Source organism: Gossypium arboreum, chromosome 2, assembly GCF_025698485.1.
Source record: "Gossypium arboreum isolate Shixiya-1 chromosome 2, ASM2569848v2, whole genome shotgun sequence".
In the NCBI taxonomy this organism is placed as follows: domain Eukaryota; kingdom Viridiplantae; phylum Streptophyta; class Magnoliopsida; order Malvales; family Malvaceae; genus Gossypium; species Gossypium arboreum.
Window position 1 is genome coordinate 2,958,884 of NC_069071.1, and position 21,210 is coordinate 2,980,093.

General features: G+C 34.6%; 3 protein-coding genes and 1 pseudogene across 6 annotated transcripts; 1 reads left to right on the forward strand and 3 right to left on the reverse strand.

Annotated features, from left to right (window-relative positions):
* Nucleotides 1-585: 585 nt before the first annotated feature.
* Nucleotides 586-3,130, reverse strand: LOC108466200 (U-box domain-containing protein 4-like; annotated as a pseudogene).
* A 7,035-nt stretch (nt 3,131-10,165) lies between these two features.
* LOC108466909 (beta-1,4-xylosyltransferase IRX14) lies at nt 10,166-13,102 on the forward strand. Of its 2 annotated transcripts, XR_001868721.2 has the most exons (4): nt 10,166-11,267; nt 11,365-11,904; nt 12,422-12,756; nt 12,881-13,102. XR_001868721.2 is itself a non-coding variant. In XM_017767276.2 (3 exons), exons 1-3 carry the CDS (start codon nt 10,537-10,539, stop codon nt 12,654-12,656), a joined length of 1,506 nt encoding a protein of 501 aa, XP_017622765.1. In that variant the 5' UTR covers nt 10,166-10,536; the 3' UTR covers nt 12,657-13,102. The 2 variants fall into 2 exon arrangements, 1 of the variants encoding a protein (XP_017622765.1); XM_017767276.2 differs by having other exon boundaries at nt 12,422-13,102.
* A 1,127-nt stretch (nt 13,103-14,229) lies between these two features.
* On the reverse strand, nt 14,230-17,211 carry LOC108466910 (protein RER1A-like). The gene is made up of 4 exons (XM_017767277.2): nt 16,730-17,211; nt 15,272-15,452; nt 15,104-15,169; nt 14,230-14,511 (listed from the first exon to the last, which is right to left on the reverse strand). Exons 1-3 carry the CDS (start codon nt 17,098-17,100, stop codon nt 15,113-15,115), a joined length of 609 nt encoding a protein of 202 aa, XP_017622766.1. The 5' UTR covers nt 17,101-17,211; the 3' UTR covers nt 14,230-14,511; nt 15,104-15,112.
* A 757-nt stretch (nt 17,212-17,968) lies between these two features.
* LOC108466908 (F-box protein SKIP2) lies at nt 17,969-20,806 on the reverse strand. Of its 3 annotated transcripts, none has more exons than XR_001868719.2 (4): nt 19,006-20,806; nt 18,463-18,523; nt 18,255-18,384; nt 17,969-18,126 (listed from the first exon to the last, which is right to left on the reverse strand). XR_001868719.2 is itself a non-coding variant. In XM_017767273.2 (1 exon), exon 1 carries the CDS (start codon nt 20,525-20,527, stop codon nt 18,893-18,895), a length of 1,635 nt encoding a protein of 544 aa, XP_017622762.1. In that variant the 5' UTR covers nt 20,528-20,806; the 3' UTR covers nt 18,576-18,892. The 3 variants fall into 3 exon arrangements, 1 of the variants encoding a protein (XP_017622762.1); XR_001868720.2 differs by having other exon boundaries at nt 17,969-18,176; XM_017767273.2 differs by lacking the exons at nt 17,969-18,126; nt 18,255-18,384; nt 18,463-18,523 and having other exon boundaries at nt 18,576-20,806.
* Nucleotides 20,807-21,210: the final 404 nt, after the last annotated feature.

Genomic DNA, 21,210 nt, shown 5'->3' on the forward strand with positions numbered 1-21,210 from the left:
GAATTAAATTCTAAATTTAGATAGAGTATAGAGACTTAGAGTATATTCTAATCAAAATACATGTACAGAATCAGATTCGAACCCAAAATATTAAAATCTTTACTTACATTAATTTTACCGTTTCGACTAAATCCACGTTTTTTTTATGTAATATTAAAATATACATACATAAAAGTGGATTTTGGTAGCTGAACAGTAGCTTAAATAAGTTTCAATGGATACGGTTAAGCAAATGGAACAAAATCAAGGTTAATAGATCATAAATTCATGATCTTGGTAGCCTGCAAACAAAGGAAGAATAGCTTACAAATCAATCTGAATGTTTAATAGTGTATGAAAAACAGTGAGTCAAAAATGTATGAAAATCCCTTTCCAACATGCACAATTTCTCATATACACAAGGTATTTCACAAGTTGACTCTCAATCAAATCCTCTAAAAATTTATTTATTTTCTTCTCTCTACAACAAACCCTGTAACTTCAAGCAGCAAAACTTTCACATGCATCACTTGCAACATCAAATGTACAACAAACATTATAGACCAAAGTACCTTGGACGGCAATGAAGGTTGTGTTCCCTGACATTCAGTCACTTTCAGCATTACCATGTCGTTGGTTTCGAAAGTAGCTCAGAAGTACCTGTGCCTGCAACATGCAGAAGCTTATGATATTGTTTTTGCTCAAGACTTAAATAAAGGAGATGATTGAGAAGCAGTATACCTTCTCTTTAGCTCTCGGAATGCTGGACCGAGACAATGCCACTAATGGTGGAACAGCTCCTTCTTGCAGCACCACACTACAAGACCTAGAGCTGCATGTGCAGGGATATAAAAGAGCAGCCGCGGCATGTTCCTTTCCTCTCGCTGAACTCAATTCAACAACCTCAACAAGCCTGGGAATCCCACCCTCTTGTGCAATTGCGGTCCTCCCTTCAGGAATTGTAGCAACGTTTGCCAAAAGAACGACTGCCTTATCAACCATTCCAGCTTGCACAATTCGGGCCTTGTTTCCATGAAATAATGACAGATTAAACAAGGCTGATGTTGCATCTTTCTTTCCCCTAGGAGTACCATTCCCCAGCAAATCAACAAGAGGCTGGATTGCCCCGGACCTTCCAATCCTGGCTCTTGTTAACCTCAATGACCGTAAGGCTGAAGACAGGCAGCCGACTTTTCTTTAGCTACTGGACTTCCAGTCTCAAGCACTTGAATCAGAGGCTGAAACGCATTTGCATTAGCAATTGCCGTTTTGTTGTTATAAATATTTGATAAGAAGTGCTGTAACAGCATTTTCCTGAGTCTTTGTATCTGGTGAACAAAGCAAATCAACTGACAAGCTAATTGCCCCATAGTTGGCTATTATAGTCCGATAATCTTTACTTTGCTTGGAAAGTAACCTGAGTTGAGCTGCGGCTGCCCTTTGAGTATCAGTTGATGTACTCTTCATTTCCTCAACCAACTTCTTAACCTCGGTTGCACGAAGCGGATAGACCTGATTTAAACTCGTGGACTCCATGGGATCAGGCAACTTCACATTGTTTGACTCGCACCAGTTTGCAATCAGTGCCTTCATTGTGTAATTAGGTATAGAAAGCGTGTGAGCCAAAGTCTTCCGTGTCTTGGGGCACACATTGATCCCGAGATCAATCCATTTCTTGATGACAGCCTGTTCATAGGTTCGTCCCGATGCCACAATCACCGGATCGGTTATTAGCCGTAGGGAAAGGGGGCAAATGAAATCAGGAGGCATTAGAACTGGGCTACAGGTCTGAGATTTTTTCCTTAAGACAAGGCGACGATGCATGTGGGTTCCAAGAGCAATAAGGTTATCAATACACTCGATTTCTGTAGTTATTTCAGCTTGTTCAGCATTCTCCTTCAACTTTTCAAGGGCAACAGCCTCTATCAGAATCTCCATGTTTGAATTCAAGCTCAAACTCTCGGCAATTCTCACTAGTATTTCTGAGCTTGGTCCAACACTACCCACTCGATCCCTTACGGCTTCCTTAATGACGGATGATTCTTGTTCATATCCTACATGCTTAATTTGCTGCAGTCAATCATACCACTTTGCTAGTCCTCCTGAAATGTCGATACCTCTTAGCTTTCTTTAAACATAAAAATCGAAACAAAAAGATATCTATTTATTTTCTCACATCTTAAAACTTTACAGGTCAGATGCCATTCACCCTCCAGTAGATGACCTCTCATCTTAGTAAAAACCTTTGGTAATCATTTAGACAATATGATAATGATGATCTACTTGTAAACATGAAAACAAAATACGAGCTTTAACTTCAATGATTTTGGGTTGTAAATTACCTCAAGAGATGCTGAACTCAATTCATAAGGAAGATGCTGATTGGAAGACTTTAGGAACTGGTATATGTATGTCCAAGCTAGAATTTTGAATCTTTGATATTAATGACTCAACTTGCAGAACCTAGAAATAAAATGGAAGGGAAGGTGATTATCCAAGGTATTGACTGATAGTTGCTTATAAGAAAATTCAGTTTTTCTATGATATTATTATCTAAAACGCAGCCATTAAAGCAATCCTTCTACAGAGAGAGACAATTCTTCAAATGCCTTGCTAGCCCATTCAAAGAAGATAAATCAGCCACTTGAATCTCAGAGGTCCTTATGTCTCACATCTCTCTTAGCTTTCACGATACCATGCTTCAAATCTGACTAGGTAATTTCATCTGGCTGTATGCCCCTCTTTGGCATTTCATTAAAAAGAGTTACAGCCTTCTTTACATATCCTCTTTTACAAAGAGAGCAAGAAATCTTCCTCACTAGAAATCCCTGCTTATGCAGCTTAAGAACTAGGTTAAATGCCTTTTCTGTTTGTCCTGCTTCACTATAACCATCAACCAAGGCAGCTGCATTTCTAGCTAGGCTACCAGCAAGGACCCTATAAGAAACAGTATCAGGCTTGTGACCATGATTCTTCATCTGCATGAACAAGTTAGATGCTTCTACAACTTCTCAACACTAACGTATGCCTTTACTACTGCAGTGGACAATCGAAGCAAAAGGTTTGACTCTTCTCCCTTGAGTTCATCTTCAAGAGTTCCAAACAATTCCAAGACTTTAAAACGCAAATTCCCAATGATTTCCAGTAACATCGAATCCAAAATCCTTTCGCACCGGCACTGGCACAATTTTTTTCAACTGCAGGCGGTGTCCTCCGCAAGGATTGCTCCAACATCTATTAAAAAAATTCAATAAAATGAAAGAGAAGTAAGTGAGCAGAAGGTGAAGGTGTGCATACGGTGGATTCAGTTCTTATATGATAATAATTAAATAAATCGATTAATTTATACAAATCAAAATAATCAAATCGATTTAAGGAATAATGTAACTGAAATAATCGAATAGGATCAATTTGATTTACCCACGAGTGAGTCCAACTATAAAGATGAGTGTAACAGTCAAAACTCATACTAATGAGGTTATATTGCCTGGAACGTCTTTGATGCAAAAGAATCAAAACTCAAACTGAAATTTCACCATATGATCTAGGAAGACATTTAATTAAGCATAAAACATGCTGAAAAACAGTTCCATCAATGATACTTCATCTATTTCTTATTCTTATTCTCATCAACACTTTCATTCCCTTATTTGAACTCCTCTTAAAATCTTCACAAATATTACAAAACAATTTTTTCCATTTTGATTCATAAAAAATAACTGTTATCATTAACCCAAAGCAATTACAGCAGAGAATCAATACCAGTCAATAACAAAGATTTTGACTAGACTTGTCCAAGGATAGGGTAATTGGTTCGACTCAACTTAAGCTGAGTTTGGATAAAGATTTTTGTGTCTCGAGTTAACCCAGCTCGGCCCAAATTTAATTTCAATAATAAAAATATTTTTAAAATTTAAATTTAATTATAAAACATAAAATATCAATTAAAAAAATATTTTTGAGTAGTAAAATAAGCTTTTTGGATGGGATGGGCTGCCTTGAAAATAGGTCTAGGCATGAAAATTTTCTTAGAATCGGGCTTTGACTTGATCCGGCCCATGGAAAGCTCTAATTCTGACATATATATTGTTGACTTGCAAGTTACCTTTACGAGAATCTGAGATCCTATATTGAATGTGTGTGCGTCAGAAGACAACTAAAGCTTGAAGTCAAAGGTGTGTCAGGTCAGGATATGAAAGACGATGATGGTGGAGATGTGGAGGGCGAAAAGATTATACATTTGATTATGTACCATGGTGGCAAACGAACAACGGTGGTCACTTGATGGATGCCAAATGGTAGTGGCTCAGTGGATACCAGATGGTGGTGGGTGTGTCGAGATTAGTGATTAGATGTATAGAGGTTTAGACTATAAAAATAGTCATTTATGTATGGTTTAAATTACGTTTTGGTCACTAAACTTTAATTTTTTAGGTTTTGGTTACTAACATTACCAATTTGTAATATTTTGGTCACTATGTCGTTATCCAGCGTTAATGGTGTAATGGAAGTCTGATGTGGTACAAATCATGCCGTTAAATGTTGACGTGTCATCCATGTCATCACCACATAATTTAAATACATTTTTTTTTAAAATAACCCTTTTTTATTTTTATTTTTACTTTATTTCCTTTTCCCTTATTTCTTTGTTTTTTTGTATTCTGTTCATTCTTTTTAGTGTTCTCTCGTCTTTCCCAATTCACCATCTTTGAAGCACACTTCTTCTCTCAAGCTTCATCCACACTTTTTAATGGATATGATTCAAAGAGTTGATTTAATATAAATTTAAAAATAAATCTCATATTTTTCTTGAAGCTATAAAAAGGTAGATTTAATAATTTATTTTAAAAAGAACAATCTCAATTTTTCTTCTTTCAAACTAAACGAGAAAAACAAAATAATGACAGATTTTTCATAGCGACAGTCACAAGCCCAATGTTATGTTGTAAACTTATATGTCAAATTAAACTTTTTTTTTACACTTAATGAGCTTATACCCAAGTATTTTATAACTTTATTTAGTACTTTTTAGTAATTATAAGATTTTATTTTAGAATTTAGTTTTTATGCATTTGAGTACTTTTTAGGACCAAAGTGGAAAAATCGTGCCTTTGAGAATTTAATGGATAACTTGAGCTTGTACAAGAAGTGGTGAAGGCCAAAACTTGAAGAAATGTTGCCATTGTGGTCAAGGTCGCGACACCAAATCCCTGGTGTCGCAACACTGAAGCCTTCCACCACCACAAGGGCTTATTGTAGTAGAATGTTGATGGAGTTATGACATCAAGGGAGTGATGTCATGACAGCAACCTTTAGGATCGCTACATTGAGCCTTCAAGGTCTCGACATTGTGGGCAATCACCAAGTTTGAGGAGCCCAAGTCATCCAAATGTGCAAGTCACAACATTAGAGATCACAACCATGACACTAAAGCTAGTAAACATCCCTGGGAGTAGAATGTTGAGGATGTTACGACACCAAGGTCTAGGTGTCGCGACATCAAAGCGTGATGAGGCAAAGTTTATAGGGGCAATTCTTAGTCAATTCAAGCTTAAATCAGCTGTTTAGTAGGTTTTTTTTTAACCATTTTAGATCAACACATGTCAGACTATTTAAGTTACTTTAAGAAATGTTTTAGGAGAGCTTTTTTATTAGAGTAAATTTTAGGGTTTAGTTTCTACTTGTTTTAGATATACTTTTTTGCATTTTTTTTTTTTGCATTCAAAGGTACAAGGACCTTTTGTATCTTTTGAGTTTTGCATCAAACTTAAGTAGGTTTTTAGTTATTTCTTAATCCAATCTTACAATCGAATAATCGGGGCTGTGGATTTCATGTTTATGCTTCATTTCAATGATCAAATCGAGGATTTCATCTCAATTTCTAAACATTTCTAAACTCTATTATTTTTTGTGTGATTTAAATATTTAAATTAATATGAAAATGAACGGTTTTTGTTTATTGAATATGGATATGAACTAATTTTCTATTGTAGTTGATTAATTGAAATGTTAATTAATTAATCTAAGGTTTAGAGACTAAACTGAAAGGATTTGGACTAGATTGAATAAACATAGAATCCTAAAATTAACACTTTAGGTGAATAATTAGATAAGTGCAATCAAGAGGAGACCTTGTCAAGTATATATTCAATTGTTCCTATCCCGTCTAAGTGATATCGAGAGATTAATTGGTTAAGTTAGTGACCAAAAGGTAAAATTAAACCGATTGATTTAATCAATTTAGCTCCCAAATTCGAGAATTAGGTCACATTGTTAATTTTTTAAAATGACATTATAATGAACCTAAATTTAATAAAATAATTTTATTAATGTTAATAGTTTAACTTAAATTTTAAAATTTTAAAATTGATTTTTTTATTCAACATGCTTGAATTATGTTAGTGATCTAATATTCCTTTGCTTGTACCTTTATTTGAAATCAACATTATTTAAGCCTTGCTTTCAAAAAAAAAAAAAAAGCATTGTTTAAGCCTTAATGTGAAAATGGCCTAAAGTGGCAACAACAAGGAAATAAAAGCTTTTAAATAATAGGTCAAATTCTGCAATTAGTCCCTATACTATGCTTGAGTAATAGATTTGGTGATTAAATTTGAAATTTTGATACTCACCAAACGGTAGTGATTAAATTCTACTATTTTCAAAGTTTTATGTGGCAAACATATAACCATATGTGCAACGTCATATCAGCTTGCTATTTTCACATAATATTCATAGAAAATCAATGTTATTTTACTTATTGGATTTAATGATTATAGTTTGAGTTAAGATTAATATTTTAAAATTTAAAAAGCATAGGGATTAAACATTATCAAAATGAAGTACAAAGACTAAATCCACAACTAATTGGACCAAGGGCTGAATTCGACCTAACGATTTAACCACTAACATTTGGTTCAGGATTGAAAATTGAAAAATACATAGACTAAACTTGACTTTTCGAGAAGTACATTGACTGAATTTGACCAAATTAGGGTATAAGATTAAATCACAACTTACGTATAATACATGGACTAATAACAAAATTTAACAAGCATATTTGACAAAATAGATATGACTTGAAGATATTCGATCAATCTCGAGTCGAGTATTGAATATATAAATAGATATTAGTCCATGTATTATACGTAAGTTGTGATCGAGCTTAAAAATAGATATTCGATTAAGTTCGAGTCGAGTGTCGAGCTTCGAATTTTGAGTTGAGCTCGAGCTTGTCAATATTCAAACTCGGCTCGATTACGCCCCTAACCCATAACTCTATTGGACAACTTACGAAGTCTATATCATGAACTTCTCTTTACTCATAAAGGAGACTCTTCTCATTTCCTTAAAAGACACACAAATGCTATTAACCTCTGTTATCACAATTCTTCGTTTTCTCCAAAAGCAACTCTATATCAACTTTCTACACTCTTACGATGTGAACCACTTTAAATTAAGTAATCTCAAATCACGCATCAATAACGTACCATTTTCTCTACGTATAGCATACTTACCAAATACTCTTGCATGCATAAAAAGATTCTTAAAATTATTGACCAACCTTGTTACATTTCAAGTCCCTATCAATTAGGTCATATTATATTATCACCCCATCTCCATATTTGTTTAATAATTTAATCAATTAATTAATCAATATTGTGAGAAAAGCTTACACAAATATGGCTCGACTCAACCATCAATAGATCCATTCCACCAAACCGATTCTCTCTTTCCTACTCTACCAATTTTTTTTTTTCTAATTAAGGAACCAATAATCTCATATTACATATTTATTTTATTAATAAATAAAGAAAATAATTAGAATGCTTTAATGAATTATTATAAATATTTAAGTATTTCTCTTAACGGCATAATAATGATTGGTTTTTGCTTGCGATTTACATTTTTTAAAGTTTGATGGAGTTCGAATAATATAAACTAATCTGGTAATAATTTACACGCGATTTAACCAACACAAAAATTGGGTAAACCATACTTAAGGTCACTAAATTATTAATAAGTTTGCGTTTTAGTCACTCAACTTCAAAAAGTCACAAAATGGTCGTTGAACTATTCGAAAGTTTTCATTAAGTCATTCAACTGTTAAAATTATTATTGTATGCCTTCCTTGTTCGTCTACACCAATTGAAAGCTCTTATTTCCTTTATCTTCTATAGTTCAATTTTTTTTCATGAAACAACTTTGAATGTCACGAATCTATGAACAAAAATCTTTATAACTTTATTCTATGATCCCTGACACTAACCATCAGATTGACTTAGATTGTGTGTTCTTCTAAGTATTGGTCTACCGTAGGGGCGAAACCAAAAAAAAAAAATTCGGGGTGCCAAACTTAAATTGTTTATTTTTACGATAGGAAAAATGCAATTTCACTATTTTAATAGTCTATATATTTATAATTTTTAAAGGATTAAATCAAAATTTCATCATTTTTTGGTGGCCAAAGTGCAATTTTACCATTACTATTTTGAAATTTAATAAATTATAATGGGGCCTAAATAGAAAATTTTCCATTTTAGGGGGTCGGGGCCCTTATTAGCCCCCTGGCTCCGCCACTGATCTACTGTACTGAGTGTCATCGTTGCTTAGAGCTCGCTAGTCGGACTCTTTTTTTTTATATTAAAAAACTTAATAGTCCAATGACTTAAATAAAAACTTTCAAATAGTTCAATGACTTAAATAAAAAGTTTCAAATAATTCAATGACCATTTTGCAAATTTTTGAAGTTGAATGACCAAAACGTAAACTTATTAATAGTTTAGTGACCTTAGGTGCAATTTATCCAAAAAATCCCTCAAAAAGAATAAAAAGTTTGTGGGTTTTTTTTTTTTTTTTGGAAAGAGAAAATAAAGAAATATGAAAAATGCCAAATTTGATATATGCTTAGATGAAAATCTAAAATATCCTATAATTTGGAAACATAGCTAACTTATTGTAATTAATATTAGGTATAGTTTCTTTAGAGGGTGTTTATGTTTTAGGATATTTATTAACCTTAATTCGCTTTATTATTTATAATTAATTGTAAAAATTAAATATTGTTGAAAACAATAACTTACTTAAAAAACTTGCTTGATAAATCTCTTAAAGTGTTAAATTAGCAAAATCCTAGTATTATAAATTTCTCAAATTTATTTTATATAAAAGTGGTTAATTATATTACACATCCCTAAATGATAAATCATATTCTAAATTAGTCCTAAACTTTAGAGTAACAAAATTTAGTCTTCAAAATATCTATATCATATTAATCATGTCTTTTGTCAATTTGAGTTCAAATTTTAGTTCTAATAGAATATGAATCGTATTTAAATCTATGTGGATCAAATTTTAAAACGTATAGTCCCTTCATATGAACAACTCGGGTCTAACGTATTAAAAAAATAGTCATTTTAAATTTTAATGACACTATCTTCATTTTTAACATTAAATCCAAGTCATCCAGGATAATAGTATACACATGTTTAAAATTTGATCAACATATTTTATAGGTTAAAATATGCTATGAGCCACAATACTTTTCAAAATTCATGTCTAATTGTTAATACCGTTAAATTTTTTTGGGTTAAATTTAGGTTCAATACAACTTTTTTTTAATTACATGACTACCAAGAGTTTTTTTTCTTATTTCAACATTTCACACCAACAAATTTAACAAAAAAATTAACAGTGTTAATAATCAGACTTAAATTTTGAAAACTAAAAAGTAAAAGAACTAAATTCCTGAAAATAAAAGTACGGTGACTAAATTCCAACTTTTCAAAGAGTATAGGACCGATGGCATAATTTAACCTGTTTTATATTTGCTCTGCCTCAAATCCGAACAAACATTTAACAACCCGTTGGTTCTATACGAATGGAATAAATTGATTAATACAATACTAATATTTTAGAAACTCGAGTCAAACGTTTCAAAAATTTATAGATCAACTTAAAATATGGATAACAATTCGAGACGTGTGTTGCAATTAACTCTATTAAATTAAAATTGAAAAAAATAAATATGAGGCAAATATTAAAAATTAAAATTAAAAAGTTAATTATGCTCTCTTTGTTCTTAATGAGAGTAATTGATTGGTGGAAGTTTAGTAATAAATTCATTTTGTTTGATAAAATTAATCATGTCCAAAATAAATTAGAATTAAGCTTTTGGTATTGCCACCTGGCTTGGGCCCCTATAACATGGGCTAATGTCTTTGTCTCACTTTCTCTCTCTAACTCCTCCATGTTCTCTCTCTCTTTACTTTCAGTGTATACAATGAAGAACAAATTAAGAACATAAAAGCAACAAAATTAAATTAGGAGTAAATTTGAAAAATAACCCCAAAGATCAATTCATCCCTTGATTCCAAAGTAATCTTTAAAAAAAATCCTTTCTTTTAATCAACTCATTAAGCCCATCCTTCACCACCAAATCGAACCTACCACAATAATTTGAGCAGAAAAAAAATTAATCTTTATTCTCCTTTCTTTTTCTTTTTCTTTTTTGCTTTTTTGTTGTTGCTTCGGTCGCCGGAGATTGGGTTGTGGCCAAAAATGAAGCTTTCGGCGTTACAACAGAGTTATCTAGGTCGTCGGAGTAATAGTTTCAGATCATCGGGACCGTTGGATTCTTCTTCCGATGGAGCTTTTAAATCGCCGGCGGCCGTTTTTTGGCTTGTCCTCCATGGTCTGTCTTGCTTAATTAGCTTACTCCTTGGGTTCCGTTTTTCTCGTTTGGTTTTCCTTTTGTTATCTACTTCTTCTACCTATACGTCGCCGTTTCATTCCCCTACCGAGCTTGCCAAAACCCTAGATATCCGCTCAGTTATTCCCGCTGACCCCGTCGGGAACGTCCCGTTACCATTTCCTAACAAGACGGCGACGAACTCCCGGGTGGTTGTCGGGCGGCACGGGATCCGGATCCGACCGTGGCCGCATCCGAATCCGGTTGAGGTCATGAAGGCACACCGGATCATCGAAAGGGTCCAAACGGAGCAGAGGTTACAATTTGGTGTGAAGGATCCCAGGAAAATTATCGTGGTCACGCCGACGTATGTACGGACATTCCAATCACTGCATTTGACCGGTGTGATGCATTCGTTGATGCTGGTCCCTTACGATCTGGTGTGGATCGTCGTTGAAGCCGGCGGCGTTAGCAATGAAACGGCGTCGCTTATCGCTAAATCCGGTCTGAGAACCATCCACGTGGGATTCAATCAACGGATGCCGAATTCATGGGACGGACGCCATAAATTGGAAACCAAAATGCGGCTTCGTGGTTTAAGGTAACGGTAATTTATATGATTTTATGCAATATTAGGGACTAGATTGTAAAAAATTTAGAAATTGATTCGATTTCTTGTGCTTATTTTTTGGGGACAGAATTGTAAGAGAGAAGAAATTGGATGGAATTGTTATATTTGCTGATGATAGTAATATGCATAGTATGGAACTTTTCGATGAGATCCAAAATGTGAAATGGTTCGGTGCGGTTTCTGTCGGAATACTTGCTAGCTCGGCTAATATCGATGAGACTGTGGTTGAGAAGAGAGGGGAAGAGGAGAATCCTCGAATGCCGGTTCAAGGTCCGGCTTGTAACGTGTCTAATATGTTGGCAGGGTGGCATACGTTTAACACATTGCCATTTGCTGGGAAAAGTGCTGTTTATATTGATGATAGAGCAACCGTGCTGCCTAGGAAGTTGGAGTGGTCGGGATTCATTTTGAATTCTAGTTTGCTTTGGAAAGACGGAGATAAGCCGGAATGGATGAAAGATATTGATACATTGGATGGGGATATCGAGAGTCCATTGGATTTGGTTAAAGACCCGTCGGTGGTGGAGCCTCTTGGAAGCTGTGGACGTCGAGTTTTGCTCTGGTGGCTTCGAGTTGAAGCTCGTGCTGATAGCAAGTTCCCTCCTAGGTGAGTATCTTATCCTATTCTCCTTATAATATTATTGTGTTGCCTAATGGTACTCAACTAGTTTGATATCGAACTGATCGTAAACTAAGAAACTCGAATAACAGATCACTAACGGAATCAATGTGTCTCGACTGTTAGGTGTGTCAACTTATAATACATCTTTATATAGGGAGTAGCATCAAGAAATGCCGTATTGAGCACCCGTTCTTACAGATGTCACGGTCAAATATTCATCACTTGTTGATTCATTTCTGAAACTAAGTCACCTCGATAGTTTCTTAGAATTAAAATGGTAGTGTGGTATAAATAACCACAAATGTTCGAGAAATCGATTGTGTCGAGTATGATTTTTGCTCATAGGCTGGAACCATGTGGTTATAACTCTAGTAACTAAATATAGCATTACAGTTGTTTTTTTCAGCGTATTTTGTTTTTCGACTTTGATAACTCAGGATTGGTTTCTCTTGCTCGGTCTCCTCTCCATGTTATCTTCTCATTAGTTTTACACATCTTGCAGATGGATAATTGACCCACCTTTGGAGATCACGGTCCCATCAAAACGCACTCCATGGCCTGATACTCCCCCTGAACTCCCTTCTCACGAGAAGCCAGTGATAAGAATCCAAGAACCAATCATCAAGCATACTACAAAGACACGAACATCCAGATCAAAACGTCGAAGTAAAAGAAAGCACGATGAAACAAGAACAGACAGAGGCACAACAGGTTTCGACAAGACATTACAAAACTAAAAAAATCATTAGCCCAGGAATGTATACACCTCGACCGAGTTGAAACCACCGTGCCAAGACCGAGTTGGGGGGAATGCAGATGGATCTTATCAGGCATTGGGTATGTATCGATATGCACCCTTTTACTGTAGGCGAGTTTATACATGCATTTCCGTTTACGTTCCTCTCCGAGTTTCGACTATGTATTTTTTATCTTTTACTCTCTTTTTTTTTTCAATCCATAGTTTCTTGGAGTGATGGATTATATCTGCTTCATCGAGGAAGGTATGTTCGTCGAGTCGTTCTCTTTCGTGTCTCGAGAAAAACTCGATTGTGACATGCTTAGTTTTTACAAATTTATACATATAATCTTTGTAATAGGGAACTATAGAGCTGTGTTTAGTAGTTGGTTTTTGGTAGATACAACACCAAGAATAATAAAAATTCAGTCACATGATTATTGCAAATTGCTGGATCTATTGATAAACTTACAATACTTTTTTTTTAATTTTATTCACTTGTGAAGAACAGGATTTAAAAAATAATAATTACAAAACATTTCCAAATTGTGTATTTACGTCCCTGTTCATCCTAACTCCTCAATTTAAATTTGCATGCTGTTCACTTAAATCAAGTAAAATAAAGTGAAATTTTGAGTTAATCAATTTGACATTTTTATTTTAAATCGAATAAAATGAAAGTTATTCAAGTTAAATTTTAGTAAATTTAAGAAAATAGACAAGCTAATTTAAAATATTATTGATGGCTAAATTCATAGTTGAATGTCTCAAATTTATTATTTTGAATTTTTTAAAATTATAATTTTAACAATTTGAAAATTTGAAGTTCATTTTGATTTTTTTTTTTGAGAGGAATTAATGCTTTTCGTTTTTAAAATTGGCAAAGATTTAAAAGATATCTACACTAATTTAATATTTAAATTGTAAAATTCAATTTAACTTTAATTTAAAAATTAAATTATTTATTTAAATTGATTGAAAAATTGAATAACTTAATTAAATTAAGTTAGAATTAAAAAAATTTAACTTTTTCAAATCAGATCATACTATAGGTGTTACCAACATTGTCTGATCAATTCTTTCATCTTAGTTATTACCTCCAAGTCATTTGTAAATTAGTTCCTTGACAGTAGAAACTAGAACGTGAATTCCCCTCAAATCTGAAAATTCATTTCCAAACTCAAATTCCACATAAGCTAATTTAATAATAAAAAGTAAACAATTTGAACTCATCAAACCAAACCCCAAACCGACTCAAACTCGAAACAGTTTGAAATAATTCGAATTCGAAAGAATATGAATCTTAATGATCTAAACAACTCAAAATAATCTCACTTGAAAAACTCAAGTCTCAATCCAAATTCAAAATAACTTGAACTCGAAACCCCGAATAAATCCGATTCCCCCATATAACAACTTGGTGGTTAACAATCGACAGTTGACACTTGAAAGCCAATGAAACTAAAGACAAATTAATTATATGCTGTCGACAAAGGCCACTTTTGTAAGTTGCAACGCTGGGTTTTTTGTCTTTCATTCCAAAGTAAACAGCTAATGAAATCATAATAACCGGGTTGACATAAGATCTCACAATCTTCTTTAATCTATTTAACAACGTGAATGTTATGAATTAATAAATAGGGTACATTTGTTTAAGATTAAAAAGTACCATCCACATCTAAAAATTTTAATATAAACCAATTGCACTACTTGATTGAGTATTATCAGAAGTAAAAAACACATGTTACCGGCAGAAGTTACAGGCGACGGTAAATGTTGCATGTTCCATCAATACATACTGTTCTTTGTCTGGTAACTTTGGTTTTCTTATCTAGGCTAAACTTTCCCAGATGCACCTGAAAGTTAAATCCAGTAAAAAAAGCATTAGGAAATGGACATACATTCAATGTCCGACTTAGAGGCGAAGCAAAAAAATTGCTTTAGGGGAGATAGAAATGAATCATAAATTTTTGGAGGGGTTAATGTGCAAATTTACCATTATATTAACATGTAATTTTTAAAATCTTGAAAGGGCTACAAGGGAAATTTACCATTTTTTGGAGATTATTTGATCTAAAAACATTCTAATTGAATTCTAAAAATATCAGTACTCTAAACTGGTCATTTAATTACTGTACGGACAGCTTTGGTCTAACATGCTTAAAAAAACAGACAATGTCAACAGAATTTAGGAGGCTTGTTTCTTCTTCTTTTTTTAACACGTCGGATTCAAACTGTTAACGCAGTAGGCATACATGTGTTTACAATTTAATCCATGTATTCTAAATATTCTTCACATCAAATCTGAGATACAAATTGACTTGATTTTTATAATACTACTACTTTAAGGACTCAATAGAACATTTTAAAATTTGAAAACCAGTTCAAAATCTGGGTCATAGTTTAAGGAAGTCTGGTGCGATTAACCTTATACACACACACACTCACCTGAGGAACTTAATCCCTGGGAAGGTTTGTGTTTTCCGTTGGAGATGCCTTCTTGCTGTCGTATCGCTAACAAAAGAAACAAAGTACAACACAATCGATCACACAATCAAATATGCCAAGGAAAAACAGGGACCCCAAGTCACAAAAGGAAGATGGATTCGGAAATACCTGTTTCCCGAACGAGAAAGGGACGTATTTGTACTTGATCATGTGCAGAATCTGCTTCCTCATAGTCAGGATGAATAACATTATCCAATAGAAAAGGAGTATTGGCCAAAAGACAGGCACATCAAACACACTGAAGAATGTCATCACGAAAGCAATGCAAAAGGCCTTTGTGATCGAGTACCTTCACACAGAAAAATGGCCAACACATGATAGACGAATATCTTAGCATCGAGCATAAAAATTTCCGAAAGGTAAAGAAGTAAGTTTCATGCCACCCTGTATATGCTTTGCATATGCACCTTAAGTTACGAAACAACTATAGACGAAGAAAAATAGTCAGAAAAACAGTACATGCCAGAAATAAAAGCTACTTGCTGCTCATGATATTCGTTTCACATCGCATTCGAAAACCTCAAAGCTAAGAATCAAATTGGACTAATAAACTGGATTTTGCCAATAGTTTTTATAACCTGGTAAGGTTTCCCTAAAGAGAACACTTTAGGGCATAAGTCTCTACATATCAATACCATCCAATAGGCCAACAATTATTGGGTATAAATGGTAAAACACATTGCATTCCTATGGAGAGAACTCAGATTCAAGCCCTGGAGATGAAATTGTTAGGAGGGGCAACCATGAATCCTGAAATGAGTAGTCTTCATGGACTGTAAAACAGACCCGGAAAGAAGATACCATCCAACAAATAAGTGAGAATATGTGATAAAGCCTATATTAGAAAGAAGTACCTCGGAAATAGAAAGAAAAGAGAAATTTCTAATCATTCTCATGGACTTCAAATGTATGAGCATTGAGCAGTCAAGAGTTATGTTACACAGACTCTTAATTTCCCTCAAAGTTACCATGTCCGACATTATGACATATTCGAACATAAGTACAAAGGTAGAATACTCTGAACATATGGAAAAGCTTAGAAAAACCAAATATATTTATGTCAGTTAGTACTTAATTAACTTTGGGTAACAAAATTCAGGAGCGTGGAAAAAAGAAACCCTACTAATTGGAAACGGTTGATTTAGAATCCATAATTTTTCTTTCATTTTATAATAAAAATTCGCAATTTCTTCATTTATCAGCAATGATCAAAAACTTCAACATTAAATCCTTCTCTCATAATGCCCTGGGAATTAGGGTGAGTTTGGATGAGCGGTGCGTTTACCGGTTAGTATAAAAATAGCGGTGGTGATGAGATTAGATACTGTAGCTTGAGACAAAAAAATAAGCTAAACGCACCGCACCGCCCCCACCCAAACGAAGCCTTAGAATTATCAAGCAATAAAAGCTTATTTGTTCGATCGAATTAAACTTTCTTAAAATTTTAAAGGGTTCAAATCAGTAATAAATTAAATTATCCTAATACGATACCTAATTTAACTATAACAATATTCAGATCATTTGACTAAATCAAAGCAGTTAAAACAAACAGTGAAGAGAGGGAACCAGAATTTGAATTCGGGGAGTCGACGAACGAAAGGGCGAAACTCATCGGATCCACTGACGGGAAGCGAGGGACCATCCTCCATCTCGGGGTCCACTTGAGGGGAAAGGAACCCCATCAGCAAATTCAGCAAGTAGATGCCGAGGCCGTAGGTGACGATGTAAAACCCCTGCACGAAGTACACGCGTACGGCGTAGATCAACACCACCGCAAGACATCCGATCCAACGGTTGAGAACGTGCGGAACCGTTTTGTCCAGGAGGTGCTGGTATCGCCGCGACACCTCGAAAGTCCACCGCGATATGACCGCCGCGGGAGACGACGGGGATAGATCGTCGCCACCAAGGGCACCGCCGGTTGGTCCGGTCTCCATCGGGGGACCCTTACGTCTCTGTTTGTTTGTCTTTTTCAATAACGAAACTATTACAAAGCTTCTTCGACAGCCTCTCTGATTTTCGGCTATGCTTTAACACATAGAATTTTCCTTTTGGTTCGATCATCGTCGTATACCGGTTCATTTAAACCGGGCCTATTTTAAATTTAATAATGATTAAATGTAAATATAAACAAATTCTTAAAATAAGTGATTTATAATTACTTTGAATTGCTTTTAGTTTAATTTGAAATTAAAATTTTAATGATAAGATAAAAAATTTAAATTTAAAATTTTAACTAAAATATAATAATAAAATAATATCTATTCAAATATAAATGATAAGTTTAATTCATTATCTTCAAATTTCTTCACTTTAAACTAAGAATTAATACATAATTAAAAATATTTAATCCTTGAATTAAGATTTAATAAATAATTTCTTATTTTAATTTGACACTTTTTCTAACTTGGTACATGTGTATTTTTTAGTCCGTACTTGACAAATAAATTATATATGTTAGGCATCAAATGTTTAATTCGATTTTAGAGTTAATTAAATGAAAATTTGTAATTAATTAAAATTAATACGGTTACCTTTGACACCAAAATACATAATTGAAAAATTATCACAAGTATTACATCAAAAAAATGTCAAACTCGGTTATTGAATGATATATTAAAAGTTAATGAAAAGATATATTTGATACAATATTAATAATTATAATTTTAAGTTGTAATTTAAGAATATTTTGTGCAAATAAGTTTTTTTTTTTACAAATTTAACTTGCATTGTGATTTTTCTTTTCTGAAAGTAATTCAAGAGTTTTTTTTTTTTGGGGGGTGGGGGCTATCCTTAGATTCAAGATTCAATTGGTAAATATGACCACAAATTCTAAAACTGATTCTGCTAACAATGAAGTCTAAGCTTCTTAAAGTGAAGACGACAACGATGATGTATTCTCCGAAAGCAATGGGAGAGATAATTCAAGGGGTCGGAAAAGTAGTCAGGATACGGTCCCCGGCCTGCAGACGAGCAAATAGGGTGACATCAAAGCATGGAACTTAGCAACTATCTGTCAAAAAAGTCAAGAGCCTTCATTGGACACAATGCCATCGAAGACGTTTTAGCAGTATTAACGGCGTTGACAAACCTTCCTCTGGACTTGAGATCCTCGGAACAAGCTTGACGCAGGCAAGTGACATCATGTCAATCACCGCTGATGCCTCGGTTTTGGAGATGAAAGATTATATGAAACCTGGGTTTGAGCTAGATATTGATTTCTGCATTCAGAGCAAATACAGCTTGAATCAATGCTATTGTTGTTTTTTTCGAGAAAGTGAAGTATCAAATTCGACTACCAGTATCAGAAGCCGAGTTAAGTAATCCGCCAAGGTTCGGTTTAATGCAACTCGAACTCACCTAGGAAAAGAAAGGAAAAAGAAACTGTTAAAAAGAGTGCTTAAACCCAGAATTCAAAGATCCAAGCAGATTATATATATATATATGCCACATGAAACCAAGAACATTAAAGGGATTCAACGATCCGAATTACACCCAACAACGATAACTTGCTGTACCATACGAACACCTATACGCAATCATCAACACAACATATAATTCAAAACATTCTCATTGCCTTTCCATCAAGGTTTACAAGTTTCCAAGAAAAAAGAAAATCTAAAGCAATAAGTAAGCATTAATGAAATGACACGAGAAAATAAACTTTCAAAGGCTGCAATGAGATCAAAGCAAAGAGTAAATTTCCCAAACATCTACAATTAGATCATTTCACAAGTTGATATTTAAATTATCATCACAATTAGACCACCTTCTCAACGTGCATGCTACTAAATTCCTACCAGCAAAATGCCCCAACTTTGACCTCAACAAAGCTAACCTACCATTGCTGCTCGTGGAAGCACCAACAGCGGTTACTTGGCCAACCTCCACACCGGTTTCATGAACTCCAATGTCACTGACACTAGCCTCGAACCCACAATCTGTGTCGCAAGCATCCATATTGATCAACATCGATCCCCTTTGTTCACGCAACCATTCGCCGGCATCACTGCTCACTCCTCTACATTTCCTCACCTTAATTTTTACCAAATTGGGACAACCGGAACCGAGTGCTTCGATGGCTATATCTGAAATCGGACATCCCTTGATACAAAGTTTCTTCAAGGCCATACATTTTGCAGCAATGCATGCAATCTCTGTATCACCAATAGTTCCACTCCCACAAAGAGCTAACCTCTCGAGCTTTGAACAATTACATGCAATGGCCGATAAGCTCACATGGGTAGCATTAACACCAATCAAAACAAGTTCTTGTAAATTAGAACAATGCTTGGCTACAGCAATCAAACCCTCATCACCAATCCTGTTAGTTCTCCATCCATCAATATGAAGCTTCCTCAGTAGCTTACAATTCTCAGCTACACAAACAAGTCCATAATTCGAACACTCGGGGGTTTTCACAATATGCAAATTCTCAATTTTGGTGCATTTTGAAATGGCTGATAAGCCTATATCACTTACTTGGAGCCTCTCAAGGTGAATTTCCATTAAAGGATTGCTATTGCTATCACTACTGCCGTAATTGATATCGCAGTTTAAATTCTCTTTATAGTTTTGATTTCGGTTTCCAATTAATTGAAGAACACTATCCCAATCACCTAAACAATGAATAATTTTCAAAGTTTTAAGGTTTTTTGATCCAACCACAAGCGGTGCAAAAGACTGACCGTTAACGAGCTCTTTCAAGCAAATCATTTTCAACGAAGAAGCCGCGGCTCCAGGTCCGATCGGCTCAGCTCCGTCGTGGATTCCTCTAAGCCTTTTTACCGATAACTCTTCTAAATTCGCACAATGATCAAGGACGGCGTTTAAAGCTTTAGCGCCGAACATGCAAGAGCCACAAGAGAGTTTTCGTAATTTTTTTGAATTCTTAGCAAATGTCGACATTCCTTCGTCGGTGATTTCGCGGCAACCGCGGAGCTTCAACCGTGTGAGGTTACGGCAACGGATCGAGATCGTAAGCAAAGAGTCATCCGTCAAGCTGATCGATTTACGACTACACCGTAAAGCGAGCTTGGTAACGGAATCGAAACGGGTAAACAAAGAAGGCAAAGAAGAAACGATTTCAGATTGAGCGTTGAGAGATAAACGGTGGCGGCTCCAACCGTCAACGCGAAACCACCGCTTGCAGACTAGTGAACACCGGTTCCGATCACCGGGTCCAAGAAACTGGAAAACGAAAGCCAAACACTCATCGGGTAACTCAGCGGTATAATCCACGATCTCCACCGCGATTTGGTCGCGAAATCCCTCCCCAGAAATGAAAGCAGAAGAGGATAAGAAGGTAAAGGAATCGCAGAGGGAGTTTACTCTGCCCAAAACGACGGGAGGAGATTGGCCCATTTTCGGCGGGTGGATAATACGCGCCACCGAAAGGAAAGTAATTGAGAATAGCCTCTCCTTTTTATGGGTTTTTCTTTGTTTTGGTTGTCTGTAATGTTTCAATTAGTTTGTGGGGGTAAAGGTTCCTTGTGGGCAGTGAAATTATAAGGGCGGAAAAAGGGTGGTTGAAATTTAGGTACGTTTAATTTTGGACCCGTCAAATGGGGGACGAGTGCGTGTCCTCGTCGCAATTGCCACGAGTCGACTCATCCAGTCATCGCCGATTTTTTATTTTATTTTTCGGTTAAAATATGTCACAAATCCCTATACTCTTTATAAAATTAAAATTTAGTCTTTATTCTTTTATTTCTAAAAATTTAATCTCTATTTTAAAATTCAGGTACAACTATTAATATTGTAAAATTATTTTGTTAAATTCAAACAGTGGTGAATGTAAAGGGGGCAGGTAGAGGTCCTCCCAAAATAGAAAACTGTATTTCAGTTCCTTTAAAATTTATTAAATTATAAATTTATATATGATAAAATTGTACTTTAACTTCCAAAATAAAAAAAAACTTTGTTTAGTTCTTTTAAAAACTATGAAATCATAAACTTAACATGTTAAAATTATAATTTACCCCCTCAAAAAAATATAATTTAATTTTGACCCCTCCTAAAAATTTTTCTAGATTCACCATTGAATC